This window comes from Onychomys torridus, chromosome 7 (genome assembly GCF_903995425.1).
Source record: "Onychomys torridus chromosome 7, mOncTor1.1, whole genome shotgun sequence".
Lineage (NCBI taxonomy): Eukaryota > Metazoa > Chordata > Mammalia > Rodentia > Cricetidae > Onychomys > Onychomys torridus.
The window spans coordinates 93,222,674-93,248,647 of NC_050449.1; the positions used below are offsets into that span (position 1 = coordinate 93,222,674).

At 37.4% G+C, this 25,974-nt stretch overlaps 1 protein-coding gene across 4 annotated transcripts in view; it reads right to left on the reverse strand.

Annotated features, from left to right (window-relative positions):
- Positions 1-578: 578 nt before the first annotated feature.
- Positions 579-25,974, reverse strand: part of Nck1 (NCK adaptor protein 1) — a 65,324-nt gene continuing 39,928 nt past the window's right edge. For all 4 annotated transcript variants that reach the window (XM_036193775.1, XM_036193776.1, XM_036193777.1 and 1 more), the window contains exons 2-4: positions 19,564-19,807; positions 5,428-6,140; positions 579-3,095 (exon numbers count right to left, since the gene is read on the reverse strand). In XM_036193775.1, the coding sequence (XP_036049668.1) occupies positions 2,901-3,095; positions 5,428-6,140; positions 19,564-19,789 (1,134 nt within the window). In that variant the 5' untranslated portion in view covers positions 19,790-19,807 and the 3' untranslated portion in view covers positions 579-2,900. The remainder of the gene's footprint in view (positions 3,096-5,427; positions 6,141-19,563; positions 19,808-25,974) is intronic.

Consider the following 25,974-nt stretch of genomic DNA (forward strand, 5'->3'; position numbering starts at 1 on the left):
TACTTCTATATTCAGCTGCATCATGAATAAAGCACCACCAGCAGATAAAATTCTACACTTTTTGACAAGTAAAAGAATGGGGTATATCAGGAGAAGCCACCTTTTCCTAATTCCCAGAAAGGCGCCTGCCTCACAGACCCTATTTTTGCAACCTCTAGATTACACGGCAGAGCATTAGCACTGGATATGATTTACAAGCAATGTATTTACAAGCATGTCCTAATAACCTCATTGCTGGGCCTTTGTATTCTGGCAATACACTGTTTTCCTTGTTTGTTTGGTGGTGCCGGGGACAGCATCCGGGGCTCATGAGCATGCTCTACTACAGAACTACAGTCCCACGTCTACTTTTTCCGACAGTGTCATGATAAATTACTCAGGCATGCCTTCAACTCACAATCCTCCTACCTCAGCCTCTTGAGCAGCTAGAATTATAAGCTTATACCACTGGACAGGGTATTTTCTATTTTACTTAATGGTATTTGTGAAACAGTTTTAATAGTCTTAGGTGTCTGTGTTAATATGAATAGTGATTGTATGTAATACATATTAAAAGAATATTCAACTCACCCCTAAGATTTATGACCAAGGAAACAACATTTATAGCTTTTTTTGACACTAAGCTTTCACACACACATAAAACTGTTTAAGAACAAATGAAAACAAAGCACTCCTTCCAAGACTTCAGAGGAGTTTTTGTAGACACAAGTCAGGCAGGATTATAGGTACGACATGTATTTAAATTGGGGGAACTAATCAGCTTTTCATATACAGATGAAAACTTCTCTACACATGCTTTCCCCAGGACCCAAACACAAAGAGCAGTGTGTCAAAACACAGACAACAATAGGTTGGAGCTGTTTCTAATACAAGTCTGTCACTACCTAGCTATGTAGCTATTTTCTAAGGTTGTTCTAAGGAAATTGCTTCAAGTAAAACTCATGCTTACAATATAAATAACTATTGGTTGAAGAGATGGCTTAAGACGTTTTTAAAAATTGACCAAATGTTGAAGTTAGGTTTTGTTCCACAGTTAGAATGCACAGGAGATATTACTGGGGCACCTCCATTTTCTAAAAATTCGAGCTACAGAAGGATGCGTGCATTCCACTTCAGTACTACTCCAGTGATGCCTTCACAAAATATCAGCTATGGAATAGAGGGTTTCCAGAAACAGCTATGTCCATGATAGCTTAATTTCTCCTTTCTATAAAGGTCCATTTTGTTTCATAGGAGAGAGGGGGACACACAAAGAGAAAGCAAAAATAAAGTGTCATCAAATGCAAACACCACTTTTAAACTGTTTTTCTTAGTATTCATAGCATTTTACAGCCCTGCAGGTAAACATATATAACATTTATTTATACTAATCTACTACCATTTACCTTAAACAAAAGAGCACTCAAAGACAAATGTAAATTAAAAAGCTTTGAAAGCAAGTGTTATAAAGATGGAAATTCATACATCATACATTATATTTGTTGACTTCTAGTTAGTGGGAGAGGCCAGGGCTGCCACCCAGTGGCAACATCAGCCTTCAAGTGATTTTAAGATTTAATTTTTAACTACTACAATGAAGAAAAAAGTGAAATGACACAACTTTAATTTTTACCAGCTATAATTTTGGTACATTGGTGCTTAAAACAGCAAAGAACAGCAATGTTCTTGTGCTTCCGTGGCATTAGGGGCTTTTGTTACTTTGCTTAAATTTAAATTCACAGGATGAGGAGGAAAAGTGTGACCAACAGAAGATTCAATACTTTGGTCTCTCATTCACACACACAAAGTACTAGATGGAAAATAAAAATTTTAAATAATACAGTTTACCTAACTATAAATTATAGCACATTTCCCCACAGCACATCATTTCAGTGTCCCAGTTAAAGAAACTAGAAGATAAGAAGGGGCTAGGGGTATTATACAGCAGCACAGCACCTGTTTATCATTTGTGAAACCCGGGTTCAATATGCAACTGTGTCAAAAAATGATTTTTCAGTAAATCTGATTAAATATTGAGAGGTTAGGATGCTGAAAGGAGAAAACTTTAAATTATGCCATGTAGAATTATTGATATTTAGAGAAAAAAAAAACATTTTCACATCTCATTGTCTACTATTTTCCCCAAACTTGGCTATGACTTACTTCACAGTGGTGTAAATATGGCATCATTTAATACAACATACTTTGGTCAAGGAACACTAGAAACATCCATTTCATTTCAACATCTATCAGGGATTGCTTTGTTCCTTTGAACAACCAAGTGAGGCAAAAAGACACTTACTAAATTCTTAACATTTTTGTTTAAATTACGTTTTCTAACCTATATCCAGGGCCTTTTGAATATAATGAATGGATTTTAAAATGAAGGCACAAACAACATACTTTATATTTACAATGGCTTGTGACAGATACAATATCTGAAAATAATTTCTGGTTTTCTGTTTATTATTGCTATTTAGTCACAGAAAAGATTAACACTTTACAAGAAATGTACTTTAGCATATGTCATATAGATATAATTTTATGTGAAGAGGAACTATGGGAGAACAGAATGTCTTTACAAGGAAATAAACATCAACAAAAGAATTCTTCCATATAAAGATTTTTGAACCAATTATTCTTTTTCAGAATACAAAACCTTAATTGTTGGAAGGAAAGAGAAAAATAGCAGAAGACAGTAAGACAGAAGACCAAGAATAAAGAGCTCTTCTATAGAGATGCACTGCATATGTAGATATATGTGTATGGGTTGAGTTATAACAAAAATACTCATGTATTACAGTCAGTTCTCATACAGTTAGAAACAGCACTTTCCAAGCAAACACAATTGGCCCAACACGCACTCAGTCTTCAGTTAACATGACGAGTTAAAGCTGTGTAGCAGTCATTGCTGATGAGTATCAAGACAAATGTTTGACGAGATACAGTTTTTCTCCTTGTTCACTTGTAAAGATTGGTGCCTTTTTGTAATGTTCTACAAGTTCCTCCATGGTGCTGAATTTCCGCTGCCCAATGCAGTACACAGTCTCTTTCAGCTGGACTTTAAAATGCTTGTTTTTCCCTTGTGCTTTTAGTGACACTGAGAAATCATTTGGCTAAAAGAGAAAGGAGGTAAACATTGTGAAGGCCATGTATCAGAATTTAAAATAAAAGGTTAACTGCTAAAATCTGAACACTCAATAAGTGCAAGACACTATGCTAAATTATTTACATAATCTCCTTTATTCCTCAAAAGAAACCCTTTTTATAAATGAGGAAAATGAGGCTCAGAGAGCATGGCTAGAATCATATCCGGTTAGACAGACAGGATTCAGAAAGGATTCTAGAGTCTCCTAACATTCACAGTGCCCATAGAGTAGCACACACAGAAAATCAGTTAGGAGAAAAAAACATGAGAAAATTTCAGACGTTCACTCCATCCCCTATCAATTCAGAGCTGACAGTACCTAACGCAATACTCTGAATTTTCAAAAATAAAGGACAAATTAGAATTCAACTAAACTTTAACAAATGATGAGAAACACAAATTCCTACAGAGCCAAAGAGAAATGTAAGCAAGATAGAGGAAAGAGGGTGTGGCCAGCCTAAAGATGACGTATTACTCATCTGTGACTGCTGCTTTGCAGGAATAGACTCCACGAGGACTGTTTTTTGTCTTTTTTTTTCTTCATCTTTATTTAAGTGTATGGGTGTTTTGCTTACATGTTCGTCTGTATATCACGTGTGAGCAGTGCCTGAGGAGGCCAGAATAGGGGTATTAAATCCCCTACAACTGGAGTCATAGATGGTTTGAATTGACATGTGGGCAATGGGAATGAAATTGGGTCCTTTGAATAAGCAACCAGTTCTCCTAATCACTGAGACACCTCTCCAGCATGGTCTTTAAATTTTAAAAGGAAATCTGAAGCCTAAATTTTCAAAACATGTTTTTACTATTTTTAAATTTTGTGGATGTTTGTATGTCTACACAGGTTATGTGTATAGTTATGCAGATGTCCAAGGAGGCATCAGATTCTCCCTAAAAGCTGGAGCTGCAGACGGCTGTAAGCTACCTGACATGGTGCTGGGTATTGAACTTGGGTCCTCTGGAAAGACAGCAAGCACTTTTAATTGCTGAGCCATCTATTCAGTCCCAAAGTCTAGATTTTTATAAATCCTTTGCTATTTAAATACTGGCAATGAATTAGAAAGATTTTTTTAATTGTATAGGCCAAACAAAAACACATACTTAAGGTCAATAGCTGAAAAATAACAGTACTAAAAATAATCATATATTTTGGCTAGTACTTATACTCTACCCACAAGAAAAATAGCATCCTGATTTAAGCTTCTTTCTTTATAAGGTGATAGTAGTCACAGTTGTTGTTTTAAACCTAATACTTCTGAACAATCTGTGTCAAGACAAGAACAGTGACTTTTAAATGGTGTGCCACATATTGGGATTTTAACAGAAAAGGGACTCCACTATTCTTCTCTATTAAAAACCATCTGTCTTCTAAGAGGTTAAAAGTACCATTTCCTCCAACTTCATATCAGGAAGCTCAATTCATCTCAGTCTCCTACACATACTATTTCCTTCTTTCTTTCAATCTTTTATATAATACATTCACAGAAAGTCAGTATTAACCATGATTCGGTAAGTAGAAAAGTAGTGACATCATTTATCAGGAAATAAAGTTTTTAAGAAAAATAATAACCATCAAACTTTAACATATAAAGCAACACTTAAAAGAGACTAATAGCTATGTCATTTTTTTCCAATTTGTATGTTTTTATTGTCTGGCTAGTAATGCAACATAATTTACCTTTATTGCAATATATTTCAAATTGAGTTAAAGAGGCTGCTGAGGCTGGGCAGTGGTGGCGAATGCCTTTAATCTCAGCACTTGGGAGGCAGAGGCAGGTGGATCTCTGAGTTCAAGGCCAGCCTGGTCTACACAGTGAGTTCCAGGGCAGCCAGGGCTACATAGTGAACCACTGTGGGAAGGAAGGGAGAGAGGGAGGGAGGGAGGGGAGGAATGAATTTTAATCTAACAATTAATTTATGAAGACATATAATTTTTTTATAGTTAGAGAATTCCTGTAAGGACTACAATGATTGCATTTTTAGATATTACATCTAAGAGCAGTTTGATATGCATTCTTCTACTCTCAATGAAGAAACCAATGCTCAGTTTTCCCCATTTTTCAGTTTAACAGAACAGAAAATATTCTGGAAATGCAACGTCAAACAACTGAGGAAAGCCCTTTAATACAACATATTCACTGCTCCAGCTAGCTTATTCCTAACAGGTTCCCTGGACAGAACACTGTGATCACATCCTGGCTTACTTATAACTTTAGATTTAAGGAAGCCATTCAACTTCTCTAACCTTATTTTTAAATGCCTGGAGCTCTATTTCCATTTACTTTTGAAAATCAACTTACCGAAGATTCACTATCACGAATGAGGAAATCTCCTTCATGCCCCCTTTCATTTAATGCCATTTCTGCCTGGTGCCTGGTGACTTTGCCATAATACCAAGGATTGCCAGCAAACTTTCCAGTGAGTGAAGGCCTAATGTAATCACACTGTGGAGGCGATGGTTCCAAACCTGAGGTTAATGGATTATTCTGCATGATGGTAACATAGTTTTTTGGCACCAGGCCAACCATGCCATTGATTTTCCTGCATTTCCACCATTCTGGGTCATTTTCTGGCTTTTCAATAACATCCATTACATCACCTTTCTCAAAATTGAGTTCTTCATCATTGGATGAGCTGAACGGGTAAAGAGCCTGTACCACATGCAGTACTTGACCTGTATTTAGGTTATTGACAACTGCTGCCAATTTCTCTGACAGAGAACCTACATGGTCACCCAGAGGACTGTCACCTTCTTCAGTCACATAGTTTGAAGGAAACCATCCAATTTGTCCATTGTAGCTGCCACGCCACCACCCATCACTGCACTTCTCCATGACGATCACCTTCGTCCCTTTTATCAACGACAGTTCATCTTCTCTCTCAGCCATGTAGTTAAATTTCACAAAAGCAGGCATGTTGAGGTCATAGAGACGTTCCCCTGGATCAACAAAGCTATCATCAGCAGGAGATGCGGTATCTGGAACACTAGGTTTTCTTTTCACTTTTCCAATGCCTGTTTAATAAAGAGGAGGCAGTAAGAGCACAGCTTCAACTAGGTACACTCACCCCAAGCCTCTAGATGTAGGAAACAAACTGACATGATGCAATCATCTTTTGGGAAATGAAATACAAGTTCGTTTCCCAAAGCCAAACCAAATAAACTAAACTTCAGTCATGTGAGGGTTTATCTCCTCTTTTCTCCTGCCAAACCCATGAAATAACTACACAATAATAAAGTTGTCATACTGAAATTTCTCTGAAGTGTTAATATAGTTTATTTCTCTCATAGTTACAATTAACACAAATACTCCAGTAATCCCACACTTGACATCTTAGTTTATTAACCTAGATTTTGTAATTAGCTGTATAAAAATGAAACAATTATCTAAATTATTACCTGATACACAATATAAAATTGTATCTGGGTAATCCCATTTGATTTCTTAGTTTCCAAAACCAGATGACTCTGTATCTGTTTATTTTAAAATAATATTTACTCATTTGTTTCCCTTCATCCCAATTCACATAAAACCTCCCAAAGACAAGGGTTGTTCACTTTGCTCATAGATAAAATCCCAAGAAGCTTGAAGGATACTTAGTACATACAAAGTGTTTAATGTATTTTTATTGGAAGAACTGAGAAAATGAACCTATCATCAGAAATGCATACTTTAAGTGCAACCAGGCATTTCCAGGGCTGCTCATTTCTCAGCATATTATCTAAGGTTTTGCTTTTTACTTTGAAAACTGGGACTCTCTATGTAAAACTATTCAAATTTCTTTCTATACTCTTTTGTTTTGTTTTCTTTGTTTTTCCAGACAGGGTTTTGTGTAGCTCTGGACATCCTGCAACTCAGAGATCTACCTGCCACTGCCTCCAGAGTGCTGGATTAAAGGTGTGCATCACCACCACCTAGCTTCTTTCTACATTCTAAAAAAAACAAACAACAACAAAACCTTATTATTCTCACTCTTTCTTCAGCCAAATTCTGATCCTTTTTTTTTTTTTTTTTTTTTTTTTTTTTTTTTTTGGTTTTTCGAGACAGGGTTTCTCTGTGTAGCTTTGCGCCTTTCCTGGAACTCACTTGGTAGCCCAGGCTGGACTCAAACTCACAGAGATCCGCCTGACTCTGCCTCCTGAGAGCTGGAATTAAAGGCATGTGCCACCACCGCCCGGCTCCTTCAGGGTTCTTAATAACCATCTTTTCTCTTCAGAGACTCCACACTACCCTTGTTTCTTTCTTACATAGACTTATCAGTTCTCTAAAAACATACTCAAATCTCTTCAATACCAAAATAAAGTTATGTTACTTTGTATTTCTTTTGTAATTTTTACCTTTATATCTGCATATATTTACTTAGCCTAGCACATACAGTCAGAAACAACTGAGAGCTCATTCTCTCCTATGCAGGTTTCAGGGACTAAACTCAGGTTCAGAATATTATCTTTCTACTTTTTAACTTCTTCAACTCTTGCCTGTACCTCCCTTTTAAAAATATACTCTTATTATCTATTTTGGAGGGCCAGTGTTGCACACAACATAAGGCATGTGTGGAGTTCAGAGGGAAACTTCCAGGCTTAGGAAGTATTCTCATTCTATGTGTAGTGCACAGGACTAAATTTAGGTCATCAGGCTCAGCAGCAGATGCTTTTACACGATGAGCCTTCTTGTCAGCTCCACCCTTGTACTTACAATCTTTTTCTCTCTCTACCATAATATATTAAAACTACTTGATTATAACTGTAACTGGAGTTTCAAGCAAGAAGTTTGATTTGGGGGTTGGATGCAACAATTATATTGGACGAGCAGCCCCAGATATCAAATAGAAAACAAATGATGGAAAGGTAGGGAAGAATTTCAAATAGAATAGCTATGCTGGGAAGACAGACATCATCCATCTCGGTCTAGAGAACTGACAGAAGCTTTAAGTATGACTAAAGAAATAACTAGGGCAAGGGATATGAGGTACACAAAATGCCTGGTCAGATTGAAGTTTGGATGGTCATATCCCTGTGTTGGATCTGCGATAGGGCCTCTTTATTACCTCAAAAAAAAAAAAAAATCTGGTTCTCATGAGATTACTTCTGCTGGTGAGAGGTAAAGTTTACTAAGGAGAGGACTGATTATCTGTTTGACTTCACTGTTCTTAGAAAAAGTGAGAGTAGGTTTAGAACAATGGCTAAATGTGGTGATATATTGTTTGTAATAAAGCTTGCCTGAAGATCAAAGGACAGAACTAGCCATAGAGTTAGCCATAGAGGTCAGGCAGTAGTAGCACACACCTTTAATCCTAGCACTCAAGAGGTAGAGGGAAAGATTAGCCAGCTGGGCTACATGAGATTAATCCAGTCTAAAAGAGAAACAGCCAGGCAGTGGTGGCACACACCTTTAACTCTAGCACTTGGGATCATACACCTTTAATTTCAGCCCTAGAAAGGTTGAGACAGGAAGTGATATGGCTGGGCAGAGAAAGGAATATAAAGTGGGAGGAGATAGGAATTTGCTTTCTTGCAGAGGCTCTGTCAGGCTGAGGAGTTAGTGAGGTTAAGAGGTAGCTGTGGCATGTTCTGCTTCTCTGATCTTTCACCCTGATGTCTGGCTCTGGGTTTTTTGGTTTTGTTTTGAGACAGGGTTTCTCTGCATAGTTTTGGTTCCTGTCCTGGATCTTGCTCTGTAGACCAGGTTGGCCTCGAACTCACAGAGATCCTCCTGGCTCTGCCTCCCGGGTGCTGGATTAAAGGCATGGTGCCACCGCTGCTCACCCTGGCTCTGGGTTTTTATTATAAGATCATTTAAGATTCATGCAACACCTAAAGACTTTCAGTCACCTTTTAGGAGATCTGGAACAGGATATTATATAAGCTAACACCAAAGAACTTTTTAGTTCTTATCTGTGCCTTAAGCCTTAAAAGGGAATGAAACTGATTAGGTCATAAGTTTTCAGATAGACACTCTTTGATTAACATGCTTACATGCAGAGTTGAACAAAAGTACAACCCATCGTAAAAGAGGCAGATAGAAAATGAAGGCAGAGATCCAGGTTTTATCTTGCTTTTAGTTACTTGTGGGTACAAGGAGCCAGTACATTTTTAGCAAAAGCAGCATTACTTTCCTATTACTGTGGTAAGAACCATGACCAAAGCAACTTATAGAAAAGTTGAGGCTTACAATTTCAGAGGATTAGTCTATGAGCACCAGGGGGGTGGAAGGTGGGGGGCAGAGAGAGAGGCAGACATGCAGGGAGGCAGATAGGTAGGGAGGCAGGCAGGGCTCTGGAACAGTAGCTGAGAGCTCACATCTTGAGACCATGAGGCGGAAAGAGAGAACTGGGAACGGCACAGGCTTCTGAAACCTCAAATCCTTCCACCAGTGGTACACCCTCTCCAACAAGGCCCCACTTCTAAATCCTTCCAAACAGTTTCACCTGATAGGGACCAAGTCCTCAAACAAATGAGTCTTTGGGGGCCATTCTCATTCAGACCACCACAAGCAGTTGCTAAGTATGTGTTATATACTTAACATCAAATTATTAGCATCCTTAGCCTTTTCATATTTTCATCTGACAAATAAGATCACAGGCAATGCTCTTCATGTTTGTTCATAATGTCCCTGAAAATCTTACCGCCCCCTCTTACCTATTTACATATTCTTATATGTCTCTGGTCCCCTGGCCCCCCCCCCCCCCCGTCCCCGTAAGCCTTGTTTTAATAGTGTATTTGTTTACTTCTATTTCCTTAATATGAGTCAGCTCCCTAAGGACAGAAAACTAGATTTTTTCCCCCTTGTATCTCCAGGACAGAGTAATTGCTAAATAAATTAGTAAGTCCTTAGTTGAAAGTATTTTTCTAAGATGGCACAGTTGGCCTTCTCTACTTCAAAGAAACCATATTTTCACTTTAACTTCTGTGTAGATTTTTCAGATTTGAAGATTTAAACTCTTGTTCTATCTAGAACCCAAGCACTACGGTTCTGTCAGTAAATACCTATAGATGTAATCAACTCCTCAAACCTACACTCATGTCCAAATAAAAATGATCCTTCCTTAAAAAAAAATTCCTCCTATACCTATAAATCAATTGTGTCCTTAATTTCCTTACTTCGGGCTAATGAGATCATCATTATGAAAAATCTTTACAGTAGGATGACATCGCTTAAAAAAAAAAAAAAAATGGCAGAGTAGAACTCTGGGACCTTCTCTAAAAAACAGTTAATGAGCTGACAAATACTGTCAGTATTTGTAAACCCTGGAATTTGGAAAACCAAGCCAAGCACTAAGGCAATGCTAAGTGAAGAAAGCTGCTCTTTTGTTAAGTAGAAGATGTTGAGGCATTTTAAGTTGCCTTCTTTCCAGTCTCCACCACCATTAAACCTCATTAAAAAATTGTGACTGCTAGACTTTAGTTTGTCAGATCCCTGAGGATCCCGCACAGTGATTTGTTTTGGGTTCACTAGACCTAGAACATTCCCGAGCTAGGCTGTCTTCCTAAGTAGATGTCACTTAAAATCATTGTTTGATACAGTAGCTTGGGACAAGGAAGAAAGATCAAAAAACCTGAGAAGGGAGATAACAGGAAGGGCTATACATGGAAAAATAAGGTATTTAAAAGCTCCTGTATGTTTCAGGGAATCAAGATGATCACATATATGGTCATAGGGGGGACACATGCTGAGGAAAAGGCTAGGGGAAAAAAACCAACAACAACAAACCAACCTTGCTCTTTACCTCTGGCTGATCTACAACTTCCAAGACAGAACTGTAATGGCAAGTACACCAGCATACAGACAAACTATAAAAATGGAGATTTTCATCCCCCATTTTCTTTTGGCGCTGTATTTTAAGGAAACAATGTCAAAATACTAGGTATGAAATAGATTTCAGTAGCCACATGATTAAAAGTACAGACTTTACAAAAATGTCAAACAGCTCCTCAAAGATAAAGAAATTAAGACATTCTTAATGCATTACCAATAAACTTGTGCTTTAAGAAAAGCTTTTGACTGAAATCAAAAGACACCAGAAAGAAATCTAAAGTCTACAAAGAAAGAAAAATAGACACCACCAATAGACATGCACCTGGAAAAGCTCAGGAGGCCTCAATTCTAGACAAAGAACTACATACAGGCAACTAAGGCATGGTAAGAGCAGGAGAAATAGTTTTTCCCAAGAAAGAGCACACCAGTTAGTTATCCAATACCAAATGGTCAACCCTGGAGACATACATACAAATAACATTATACAGACTAAGCAGACTGCATTATATATTTAGGAACACATAGACTCACACCAACAACAATCAGAGAAAAAGTGGCCATGTACTTGAAAGTGACTGGACAGGGGAGCAAGGGTGCATAGGAGGCTTCGGAGGGGGTAAATTGAAGGTGGAAATGTAATTATAATCTCGTAAAAATTATTTTAAAAACAGAAAAGAAATAAACAACAATGGTAAGGGTAGCTACACAGGCAGCTATAAAGCCACTAGTAGTCCATCTTTTTTGTTAGTCTTTTTTCCTATATGATGTAAAAATACATAAAATTATAACTTCAACCTTAGTAAACAGACTAATAGTATCTAAAGAGGTAATATATAATGATATAAAGGGACAGTTATATATACCATCCAAACCAAGTTGGGATTAACTTAAACTTGCTAAAAACAAGATATTAATTGTAATATCCAGGGTAACTTTCAAGCAAAAACTAAAAAACATAAAAAAAGAAATGGAAGAGATAAGAAAACAGTACATCATAAAAAAGACAGCCAGGGCTACACAAAGAAACCCAACCCCCCCCCCCAAAACAACAACAACAACAACCCCAAACAAAATGAAACAAAGAAAGCAGTAACAGAGGAATTAAGGTGGGGGAAAATGAAAGTCATACAGGAAGAAATAGCAAAACAAGCCCTTTCCTATCAGTGATAGTACACAGTGAGATGAATCTCCCACCCCACTTGAAGGGTATATGAGCTCTTCTTGCTAAAATACCCCGAGATCTTGTACTTCAAGTAATTACAGTATAGTTTTCTTATTTTTTTTAAAGACAAATATAGAGCTTACTTTTCAACGAAGAGTGTTCAGTGTTTCACTAATCTTTCTCGTGTGCTATACCACCCAAAATTGAATGGAGCAGATGCTCAGAGCAAATATTACAGTGAAATAAAAATTTTATACTTTTAACTAAAAATAAATAGCTTCAAAATGATTTTTAATCCTAAAGAAAATGTCTAAAACTAGTTAATCAGAAAATAAAGAATAAAGCATTTCTGGCAACCCAACAATTAATATCTCAAGTGAGAAAACATTAAAAACAACCTGCATTAATGTTAGAGACTAGAAATATTGAAAGGAAAACATAAACACAGGGTACTCGTTTTCTATACAACAGAAGCCCTCCATATCTCTGTAAGCATGTCTTCAATAACATGCCCCCTTCTCTCTGGCACACTGCTGCAACAACATACCACAGCCAGAGCAAGTTTCTTAGAACCACTAAAACCCTATGTTTTCAAGACTAAGGTTTGTACATATTCTTCTACCTAAAACACTCCCATCTCATTCTTCAAAACTTGGCAAGACAGCTATTTACTCACTGAAGATTTCCTTCCCTCCCCCATGAAGAGTTCATGTATTCCTCCTTGGTGCTATTACACACTTTTACTCTGAATACTCTGTGTGCCACCATTTGCTTACAGTCAAACATCATGTTTTTTCTCCACTATCTCTATCTCTAGTGCCCAGTCCATATTAAATGTTCCATTAACTGTTGTTGTTTTCTTACTCTTTTGGGGGGGGGCCTGCCACCCAGCTCCCAAATAAATCACACATGAGGCTCTTTCTTACTTATGAATGCCCAGCCTTAGCTTGGCTTAGTTTCTAGCCAGCTTTACTTGACTTATCCCATCTATCTTTTGCCTCTGGGCTTTTCCTGTTCTTTTACTTCTGTATCTTACTCTTACTCCATAGCTTGCTGTGTGTGTAGCTGGGTGGCTGGCCCCTGGAGTCCTCCTTCTTCTCTGGCTACTCAATCTCTCCTCACGGTTTTCTTCTTCCATTATGTATCTCTCTGCCTGCCCGCCCCACCTTTCCTTTTTCCTGCTTTGCTATTGGCCAGTTCCTTATTAAACCATCAGGTGTTTTACACAGGTTTTATACAGCTTCACAGAGTTAAACAAATGCAACCTAAACAAAAGCAACACACCTTAAAATATTCTACTACAATTAATCTTTATCAGGAGAATGAACAAATGTAGGCAAAATGGTTCTGTGAGTAAAAGTACTTGCCACCAAGCCTAATGACCCAAGTTTGATCACACATGGTGGAGAGAGAAAACCAACACCCACAAGCTGTCCTCTAACATCAGTGCTGCTGTGGCACGCACATGACAAGTACTCACACATGCCTGAGCACACACAATAAATAACTGCAATAAAAATTTTAAACCAATGTATGTGTAATTGGTAGGCTACTTTACAACTTTGTTCTAGTGCTAAAAAATAGACATTTCAATCTTCTGCTACCAACAAAAGTTGATACAAAAATACTTTACAATTTTTAAAGTATTAAAAGTATTAATTGAGTAATTATCTAATTAAAGTATCATTTAGTCAATTATATGGTAACTATCAACAACTGAATCCTTTCTTTCAGATGTCCCTTGGAACCAATATTACTATTCTCCCCGAAATTCCTCTATCTTTGTTAGGCTGCGAATTACAACACAAAAAAAAATGACAAAAGCCAGGTAATTTATATTTAACCAAAATTTATTTCTCATAGTTCTGAAAGTCCAAGCTAAATGAACTGACAGACTACATCTGGTGAAGTCCTATTTCTTAAAGCTGAATACTCACATGGTGGAAAAGACAAATAAGAGAGCTTGCAATTGTCTTACAATGGCACAAATCTCATTCATAAAAGGTTTGCCTTAATGAGCTGGTCGATGCTTAAAGATCCTCTACCTCTTTTTTTTTTTTTTTTTTTTTTAATGGTTTCTCGAGATAGGGTTTCTCTGTATACCTTTGGAGCCCATCCTAGAATTCACTCTGTAAACCAGGCTGGCCTCAAACTCACAGATTTTGGATGCCTGCCTCTGCCTCCCGAGTGCTGAGATTAAAGGCATGTGCCATCATAATAAGCTCCTCTACTTCTTAATACCATTCTATTGATGATCAGATTTCAACAAGTAAATTCTAGGAGACACAACTGATACATATTAGCTCATGTCTATAGTCTCAGCTTTTAAGGAGGATTGCATGAACCAAGGATTTCAAAAACAGCCTTGGCAACATAGTGAGAGCCCACTTCTTTAAAAATAAATACTTAAAAGTAAAGGAGACACAAACAATACAATCATAGCACATCTTGCCTGACCTAGTATGCAGTTCACCATAATCATCCTAACTTCAATTAGTCTTTTTTCAAACAAATTCTTTTAATCTATTGCTATTCTTGCTCTGATCTTGACTCTTAGAGGGTCTACTATGAAAAATTAAACAAACAAGGCTAAATTTGTATTTTCCCCTTGTCATCTTAGATACATTACTTAATTTTTAAACTTCAGTTCCTTTGTGAAATGTTGATATGTTAATGCCTATATTACAAAGTTTTCCTAAAGAGTTTTTAAAAGTGTGTATATAAGTGCTTAGCATAATACACAGCATACAGTAGGCACTCAATAGGTAGTAGTTAACAGTTTTTCTGGTACTTTCCAGGATTAGATAAACCTTTATTATTGCATTACACAGCTGGACCAACCTGCCCAGGGTTGGGAGGAAAATACATGTAAGCAGTCATGGGTTGGTTATAGGAAAAAATGTCTGTATAGCTTCTTGTCCCTCATTTCTACCTATTTGGTCTTCTCTACTCCTCTAACAAATTTTTTGGGGGAAGGGGGAATGGATCTTGAGACAGGGTCTCACTATGTAGTCCTGGCTGTCTTCACACTCTTCTATAGACCTGGCTGGCCTTGAACTCAAAGATCCACCTGCCTCTGCCTCCCACGTGCTGGGATTAAAAGGTGAGTGCCACCATGTCCAGCTAAAGATCACTTATTTATTAAATGTTTATGAGTGTTTTGTCTACATGTATGTGTCTGCACACCAGGAGACACTAGATCACACAGGACTAGTTATAGACGGTTGTGAGCCACTATGGGTGCTAAGAACTGAATCCAGGACCTCTGAAAGAACAGTCAGTGCTCTCAACACTGAGCCATCTTTCCACTCCCTATAGCAATGTTTTTAACTAGAACAATGCATTCTAAGTTCCTCAAAAGCTTTTAAGAATCAGCTGAGCATGGTGGTACACACCCCTTTAATCTCAGCACTCTAGAGGCAGACAGATCTCTGAGTTTGAGGCCAGCCTGGCCTCTATAGTGAGGCCTTATTTAAAAAAAAAAAGTTTTTTTTAAGAACCTGGGCAAGCACTGTGAACACAATCTCTGTATGACAGCATACAAGCAAATCTTGTACCAATAACTCCTCCTTATGTAAACTAGTTTCAAATCCCTAATAAACTTGATGCCAGAACCTGGAAGCATCAGCTCCCAAGTGGCCAACTGCCATGTTTAACAGTCAGAATACACATAAGGAAGCCACCACATCTCATCTGAGTACTAAGACTTAGATCAAGGTCACCAAGGACTTTTGTACCTATACAACCACAGCAGCTCTTACTCAATTTCCTCATGTCAGCCATTCCCAAGCTGATTCTTATCTTTTATTGCTACCAACATCAGCTTTCCTTCATCTAAATCACTAAGTAAATGCTCAACAGAATGGAGAAAGAAAGTACTGCTGCTGCTTCTGATCCCTCGGTGAACTATCATCTCACTCGGTTCTTACATTCTCACTTCTTCAAAACCAATTTCTCCCTTGTGGACTTCCCCCTGATTCCCATGACCCACAGAAAACCATTTATTTGTTTGCCAAGACTGTAAGACTTCCAGGGTTTGAAGGTACTTCCAGAATCATCTAAGTCTTGCCCAACTGTCTCCTTTACCCAAACAGGAAATAGAAAATGTAGTTATATACTAGGCTACAGGGCTAGTACACAGTTTATTTTGGAGTAAAACTAAGTTATTATAAATACAAACATATGCTATTCTTCTCATTACAGATTTTTATTTTGTACTTCATCTGTTCATGTACATGAGGTTAATCACGGCTTACAATAGTTTTATCTGAAATGATAAATACTGTAATTTTGTCTTCAAGTACCCTAGCTACCAAACAATGAACACATAATGCTGTTTTCTCTATTTTTCAAGTCCAGTCAGAAATTAGGTAAATGACTAACCTATCTCTCTACTCTGACAGATGCTAGCAAAATAAACATGAATGTTACAGGGACTCAGAAAAGGGATATTTTGTTTACAAAACTAAAATCTTAGCCCTTGGACTATAGATGCAGTTAAGGTTAAATATTAAATACCTAAGACCCAGTACAGAGAACAACTCTGTCACTCAATTTATTAGTTAATTCATAGAATCACTGTTCAGTAATATATGCTGTATGTGTGATCTTTTAATACCATTTCTAGTTTATTAATAATTACTATTTATGACCATATCTAAATTTGAAGCCTACATTATTAATAAACAATGACTATCATCTAACTCCCTACCAGATTCTGTGAGACTTAATATTTCATACAAATTAAAAAATGACTTTATTATATTATTTGTTCATTTATTTTGGTGTACATGTTCAAGTGTGTGCACGTGATTATGTTGAGGTCCGAACAATTTGTAAGAATCAGTTCTTTCCTCCACCACATGGGTTCTAGGGATTGAATTTGAGTTGTCAGGCTTGACAGCAAATGTTGACCAATCTTGCAGCCCATCAAGCTGATTTTTGTACAGCTTGCATTAGTTTCTCCATTAAAAATGTGTTCATAAATTAATGGTAATAAATTTGCTCACAAACACAAGAACCTCAGCTGGATCTCCGGAATGCATGTTTAAAAAAAAAAAAAATGCCAAGTGTGGTAACTCAATCTTATAATCCCAGTGCTGAGGAATCAGAGACAAAGTAACACAGGGGCTTGCTGGCCAGCCAATGTAACCTAATTACAGAGCTCCAGACCAATGAGAGAACTTGTCTCCCTGGAAAGAGGTGGATGGCATCTCATGTTATCCTTTGGCCTCTATACATTTGTACCCACATGCACACAGGTGTACACACACACACACACACAGAGAGTTTAAAAGAAAGTTAGCTTTAAAACCGGAACTTCAAAGATCTAAAAATATATTTGCTCTCTAAAAACTAAGTGGGAGTTAGAAGAGATATTCCAGTCGGAATCACTGCCATCAAAGCTAATTAAGGAAACAAAGGAGCCCACGGATTACAGGGACCACACTGTTTCCAACAAAGTGCTTTCCCCTGGAATCTCTCCTTAGGTTACTTTGTTTCTTTAGACTTCTTGTATATATAAGAGACTTCAAGAATAATTTCTCTCTTCATTTTTGTACAGACACTTAGTGAATATTCAGAGATCCAATCAAGCACACAATTATCATAAACATGCCACCAGCAGAGCCAAATCAGCATAGTATTTTACTTAGAAATCAGTACTTGTAGTTTACTAGAGCTCTTATTAAATACTATCTTGATGTTACTCCAACGAAGCTCAAATAAAATCTAGTTCTTTAAAAAAAAAAAAAAAACTTCTTACTTCAGAGGTCAAGAGTAGAAGAATTTGTTCACAACTGACTTTACTTCAAATGCCTATGCTAGGTTCTAGAGTTACTGAGCTACAACACATCCAAATCATGTATATCCTCTCCCTATTTATTAAGCATTCATGATGAAACATTTTTAAATTATTTATCAAATCAAACTAATAGCATTGAAAATACTCCCAGTCATTAACTTTATATTACATAAACAGCATAAAGTACCATCTTATATAAACACACTGAGTTCTCCCATATAGTTTCCCTCTCAGTTCACAAAAGGAAAAAAGAAATTCAATTCAAAACCTGTACAAGAAAACTATGGACTTAATTAACAGAATAACTTACTGAAAAAACCTTTAAAGATGTTTAACCAATCCATTTTGAATGAAAATTCTGTGTTCCCTTTTCAGAGTTTGTTGACCCAGCTCCGGGATAATTTCAGTGAGCTTCCTGGTCTGCTCTGTAACCCTGAAACTTCCCACACCCAATCCATGTGACCTGGCCCACACCCAAGCAATAGAAACGTTTTCAAAACCAAGGCTGCTTTTTTTCCAATACTATTCTCCTTAAACCATAAAATAACCTGTAGAACAAGTAACTCATGGTGGCAGCAAAAACAAGTTATAATTCACTCATTTTCAAAGAGATATTAAAGCTAAGTACACGTCTAAGAGTTAAAAATGTATATGCACAGTCTTCTTTTTCTACAACTCCTTTCCCTTAACTTCCAAGCAATGTCTCTACTAGCAAAGCCATTGTGAAACAATTTAAATTTCCTGGGATTTAAGGTACCAGAATGGGGGGCAGATATTCTGGGAAAGAGGGATGTATTTGATATAAAACCTAGATTCACACACAACATTATTTTGATCAAAGATCACTAATTTAATGCAGCATTTCCAAACTCTGAGTAATGCAGACAGCCCTAACTGTAATAATTAAGTAAAGTTAACTGAGGTTCCCAAAACTAAGATACTGTCCACAAGGAAACATTTCCCCCTCTTTACAAACAAGCAAAGAACTAGTAAGCAATAGCATGTCTCCTTGAACAGCAAAATTAAATTTCTGCCCCTCCCAATTCCTTCCTGTCCATTAAGGAAAGTTAAATTAAGAAAGGGGAGGAGGTCAGCCTTCACCCTACATACTTCCTTCCTTCAGTTTAGCCAAGGCCAGGGTGAAGTAGGTTCCCCTATCTCTGGCCCTAATAGAGGCCAGCAGAACCTGAAAAGCAGACACACAGTCGGAGAGGAGAGGAGAGGAGAGGAGAGGAGAGGAGAGGAGAGGCGATGCCAACACAATGGACAGTGACTGGTCCTAGAGATGCAGATGCACAGCAACGACCACTGCTGTCAACTCTTTTCAGAGACAAGAAAATTAAATGATTTGCTTTTTAAACTTCACTAATGTGCCATGTACAATAAATTGCCAGGATGCCCAAGGAAACAATTCTGCATCTCACACTTTTTCCATCTCAACTGAGGCAAATTTTCTGTAAATCAAAACTCCATTAGGTATTTACGACTCCAAGAGCTGCTACAAGAAGGTCAAAGTTAGTTCTGCTCATTAGTCCCACCTGACTGAGGACCCAGATTTAGAGAAACTGTTAACATGAGCCTACCTACCTAACATGACAGTTCTGGCCTTTTCCAGCCAACTCTGCACACTGCTGTAAGGACTGTGTTCAAAGAACTAAGCTCCAGAACCCATCTAAAATGAAAGCTGGTGTTTTTCCTTCAATACAAAACAACTTACCTAAGGTATCCTTCAGGTTTTTAACAATAGATGCTTTCCGAGCACTATTTTTTCTTTCCACATAGTTAGAAGGGACAAAACCCGTTTTATTCATGGAATTACGAACTCGCCACCAGGATTTGGAATCATCCAGAAGCCATAACCTTTCATTCTTCTTGATATCCAGCTCTTGTTCTTGCTGTGCCACATAATCAAATTTGGCTACCACCACCACTTCTTCAGCCATCTTTCAGCAGCTTCGGTACTGTAAGACATAGAAAATGTTTTCACATGTTGCTGAAGTAGTAATTCTCTACATGCTTTTCCAAAAAGACATGCTTAAACACTTAAGAGGCCAGATATTATGAATCATGCCTGTAATCCAAACACTCGAGTCTGAGGCCAGCCTTGGCTACATACTGAGTTTGAAGCTAGACTGAGCTACAGAGTAAGACCCAATCTCAAAACCAACACACAAAACAGAGGAGACAGGGGCTGAGGTTGTATGTAGTTCAGCAGTAGAATATATGCTTAGCATACGCACAGCTATGAGTTCAAGTCCCAATACTATAAAAAGAAAAACAAAATCTAAGAACACCAAAGAGTTTAAAAGTAATCAATGAAAAACACCTAACAGAGAAATACTAATTTAAAAAAAAGCAGTTTCTAGTTAATGTTATATAAACTAACTTTACATTTAAAACCATCATTAGCAATGAAAATCACTATACAAGTAATTCAAAATCCTCCTTAATGTAGATAAAAATCAAGTTTGTATGTACCAAATAACATAAATGTTTTCAGGACACCTTTTCCTCCCCATATAGTTAGAAAGCACAAAATTAAAATATATAGGTATAATCAAAGAATAAAATAACAAATCCATTATTATAAAGGATAATCTTTAATATATTTATCTCAATAATAGAACAATTAGACATTATCAAGGTTAGAGAATAATTGACAATTAGTAAATGCGATATAATAGGCATATATAAACTGTTCCTTCTAAACAGAAGAATATAAATGGAACATATAAAAATTACCAATACTAGGCTAAAGAAAGCTTAGCCTGTAATTTCAGCATTTGGAGGCTGAGGTAGGAACATAATTTTGAGGCTAGCCTATACTACATATCTCAAAAAAGTTCCACACTTTTTATGTGATTGAAAACCAAGCATACTGATACACATGTATAAAGAATGGAATAATAAGAGCTGGAGCAATGGCTCAGTGGTTAAAAGCACTTCCTGCTTTTCCACAGGACCCAAATTTGGTGCCGAGTAAGCATCCTCAGGCAGCTAACAACCCTTTGTAACAACTCCATCTCTCTCTCTCTCTCTCTCTCTCTCTCTCTCTCTCTCTCTCTCTCTCTCTCTCTCTCACTCACTCACTCACACACACACACACACACACACACTTAAATTAACTTAAAAATCTTGTTAATTTAAAAATATTAAAAATAAATCTTTAAAAAAATAAAATGGAATAATGAAGCCCATTACTTTGTAAGCTGGCTTAAAAACTTATTTAAAACATTCATGCAACTGGCAAAAAGTTTACGAAGGAGATGCTTAGTTAAAATCAGGGCTAACAGTCATAAACCAGTGGTAGAAGAGTGTTTAGCACTATGGGGTTAATCTCTAGCCCCCCCCTTCTAATTAAAGTGGCAATTCTGGTTATATTAATTAATAAACAAAGAAAAAGTACATGCCAATACCAGGAAGCACAACTGTATCCTGCAAACAGTCAAAGGGAATGGTAATACAAACAATCCATAAATAAACATGAAAGTAATAAAATCCAATGATGAAATTGTATGAAAAATAACGAAATATAATTGAATTAGTACTAAAGGATCTTCCCATACTGACAATACCAAGGTAAGAATATTTTACAGGCAAATTCTACTAAAGTAAAAAATAAATTATATTTGTGTGTGTGTGTGTGTGTGTGTGTGTGTGTATCATTTTAAAAGAAAAAAATTATAAGCAAACTCACTCCTGAAACTTTAGAACTGACTTCTCTCTCTGCTTTCCTCAGAGAGACTGTTTCATAAAAGCAGACATGCCTCATGAAGCAAGCAGATAAATTCAGCCTTTTGTTTTGGGTATTGACTAGCAAATCTGTTTCTTCAACAACGAAGCAAGCATTTTAATCTCTTCAGAAAAATTAACTTTAATTCAGAATTCGACATCTTCTGGCATTAAGTATGTCAACAAGGTAGATACATACGAAGGATTTGCAAAAGCCTCAAAATTTGCTGCACATTGATTGTTTTATTCTAAAGGAATCAGTTATGTCAACAAAAATAATGCTCAAAAAAAGACAACATGGTATGTAAAGAACACCGATCCTGGAGCTAGGAATGTAGATAAGTGGTAGCATGCTTGCCCAGTATGCACAAGGCCACAGGGCTCAATAACCAACATGAGAAAAGCAAAGACAAGAAGAGAAACTAGGAAAAAAATTATCTGTATTATTGCAACTTGTCTGAAATTACTTCAACACAGAGTTGAACTTTGACTTTCGTATTGTTTTCTACATGGCTTCTATTTCTTTTTCTTTTTTAAAGTTCATGGATATTTTTTAAAAAAAGATTTATTTATTCATCCATCCATCCATCCATCCATCCATCCATCCATCCATCCATCATGTGAATGGTATTCTGTCTGCGTGAATGCCTGCAGACCAGAAGAGGGCACCAGATCCCATTACAGATGGTTGTGAGCTACTATTGTGGTTGCTGAGACTTGAACTAAGGACCTCTGGAAGAGCTCCTTAGAGTGCTCTTAACCTCTCAGCCATTTCTCCATCCCTTCAACACAAAGTTTTAACCAAGTCCAAATAATTATTGTCATACGATGCAAAATCAAGTTACAACAGAGGCTGAGGAGATGGCTCAGTTGGTAAAGTATCTGCTATAAAAACAGGAGGATTTGAATTTGATCCCCCAGAACCTATTAAGAAGCCAGATGGAGCAGCACACAACTGTAACCCCAGAGTTGGGGAGGTAGAGACAAGTCCCATGAGGTAGCCCTGAATTTGCTGCCAGCCCATCTGGCTAAATTAGAGATCTCTAGGTTCAGTGAGAAATTTTTTCAAAAATAAGTAGAGAGCTATTAAGAAAGATACCTAGTTGTCAACCTCTGGCACGCAGACACACACACACACACACACACACACACACACACACACACACACCACACACACACACACACACACACACACACACACACACGAGGGGGGGTGGGAGGAAGAGGATTACAATGAGCAAAGAGCTTTCTGAAACACTGGAAAAGTAGAGGCAGAGCTATTTTTCAAGGACACCTAAGGAACCACGAGTCCTCCCTTATGCCCCTGCCACTTCACAACTAATCCATGTAAGCTTAATGGAATTTATTTTGATACTTGACAACTACTGTGAAAATTTTTCTAGCAAAGAATGTAAAATTAGTAATGAAAATTTGGGAAAGATAATTATTTGCATACTGACAACTATATACCCCAGAATTTAATGTCTTCTTTTTGGAGAGTACTTAGATCTAGCCATGCAACTTGGGAGACTGACTTTAGCTTCAAGAAACTGGGTTAATCAAAGCCCCACCAGGATATCAGAATCACATAACTGAACTTTTTTTTTTTAAGATTTATTTATTTATTATGTATACAGTGTTCTGTTTGCACGTATCCCTGCAGGCCAGAAGAGGGCACAAGATCTCATTACAGATGGTTGTGAGCCACCATGTGGTTGCCAGGAACTGAACTCAGGACCTCCAGAAGAACAGCCAGTGCTCTTAACCTCTGAGCAATCTCTCTAGCCCACAACACTGAACTTTTAAGGCCAACTAAATGCTAGGAAAAGAGCCTTCATAAAAAAAGGTATAGATCTTGAAAAACAGTAAGAAATTGTTTTAAGATTTTTTTTCATAGGCAAACCTGATATGAGATGTGAAAACTATAGCCATTTTATCAGCTGGAGGATGAAACTGGCACAAAGCAGAAAGACAGTTGCTTGAGAAACAGAGACAGTATTGATAAAATATGACACAAGCCGCCCTCAGAACCTCCAAGTCCTTGAGTTAGTAATGGGAAAAATTGTTCATTGTCTCAGACAATTTGGGTCATCCGCTTACTGTTATTTTCAGTTAGAAGACCACACTATAGATAAAGTTAACCTAACACACAATTACAGTGTACTTAGTAATGCTGAAGTAATTTAAGACAACATAATACTGCAACAGAAACATACAAATCGATACAATAAACACACAGATACATATTTAATCTTTAGTCTTGTTTCTCAAGTTCTAGTTTAGGCTTTTAAGAAGTGGAGTATTTGAAATTACCTGTGATCTAAATACTGAACTGATTTCTGTTTATATTCCTATTCCTTCTTTCCCTAAACATTTAGACCAATTCAAAAGCAAGTGATTTTTAGTGACTTTCTTTGATAAACCTTTCTAAAGCAGTCAATTTAGTTTTTACAAAAATAACTTTCTTTAGCACTATTTGTTTATATAATAAATAAAGTTTAACAATACATATTCTTGGGAGAAACTTTCTCTCAGTAAGCACATTCAGATTAAGGGGAACAGAACTGTACCAAGTTTTTCTAGTTATATGTTTCTTTAACAGAAATGGAGGGGCTTAACTGGGCAAGCTAGCTAAGTAGCTTTGGGGGGGGGGGGCTGTTGTTTTGAGACAGGGTTTCTCCATGTAGTTTTTGGTGCCTGTCCTGGATCTCGCTCTGTAGACCAGGTTGGGCTCGAATCCGCCTGGCTCTGCCTCCCGAGTGCTGGGATTAAAGGCATGCGCCACCACCTAAGTAACTTTTATTGTATAAATGCATTCAAATATATAAAGATTTTGTATGAGAAGTAGCACTGCAAATCACTTCAGTGTAAGTTATTTACTGAAATAACTGATACTAGGATAACTATCCCATTGGGAAAAATAGTCCCAGATTGCTAACTGGACAGGACTTGAACTTTGAGGGAGTTTTATCCTTTTGTATGTACAAGTGAAATTCCTAAACACTGTGTCAGAAGAGTGGGGAAGAAAGTGGAGCATTAAAAAGAAGCATATTAAAGAAGCCAGTTTGAGGGAGACTAGAAATCCCTCTCTCCACCAAAGCTGACATTTAACAAGCCATGTGCAGAACAGGTACAAACATAAGCGTACAAACTGCTCAATCTGCCAGGCACCAGGACCACTGACAGTCTAACATCTTCCCCAGACTTCTGGCTTACTTCCTTGTTGAGAAGCACTCTTTCTTAATAAGTGGCCTCTGTTTCTACAACCATCCAAATGTCCCCAGTCAAACTCCTTTTTCTGGGACTCAAGAACCTGGAAACAACAGCAGAGCCCTGGAGATGCCAACAGCAACAATACAATAAAACAGACAAGAAAACTGAAAAGTGGAAGCACTAAGGATGAAGCTCAGTGGTAGAATTGTCTAGCATGGCTAAGACATGGGTTCAATCTTCAGTACAAACAAACAAAACCTGAAAAGTGAAGAGAAAATAGCTAGAGATCTCAGGACCCCCCCCCCCCAATGATACAGTTGTAAACTCTGGGTCTTATTTGTATTTGAAAGTGAAGACTGCTGAAACAGATACATCAACAGCTACCAACAAGTAACATCAGCTTGTGTTCTCCAAATAATCAACCAAAAATAACCACTTTACCCCAAACAGCACAGGAATTAATTCATGGTCTCACCTACAGCAAAATCCAAGTAGGAAACCTATACCTCCAACCCTCCAGCAGCTATTATTATGGGACACAGCAATCTCACCAGAAGAAGCCCAATTAAGGAGGAAGAACCTTAATTTAGCAGGCAGGCAAAAATGACCTAAACAACATGTTCAACCAAGAGGAAACAACAGAATCCTCTGCCCCCAAAAATCAGAGTACACATAATTTAACACGTGCCAGGGAACAGATAGAAAGATAAATCATACCCTTGGCAAAACCAGAATTCAACAAAGTTGAGTAAACTCAAGCACACAGTGACTGGACAACAGAATCAAATAGAAATCAGCAGCAGAAAGTATGTTGCAAAGTACTTGGTCTTTAAGGGTTCAAATAGGTTTCATTTATAGCACGAAAGTACTAAAAGTAATGGAACCTAAGAGTAGGACCTGGTGGAAGGCAACTATGTTAGCTGTGCAGCCCTTGGAAGAGATTCATGTGGTTCTAATGGGTTCTCAGTGAGCTGCCACGGAATCTACAAAAAACAAGTGGCCTGGTCCATATCTCCTTTTGCCTTCACTTTACCTTGTGTTCCTCTCCTACCATACATTCTATTTGCCGTATGGGTTATAGCCAGTGGGAATAGAGTAAAAACCAATGGGGCTACATACATCTAGAATTTTTTTATCAGCTTCTAAAACTAAGAGTTAATAGGCATCTTTATAAAGTAGGTTA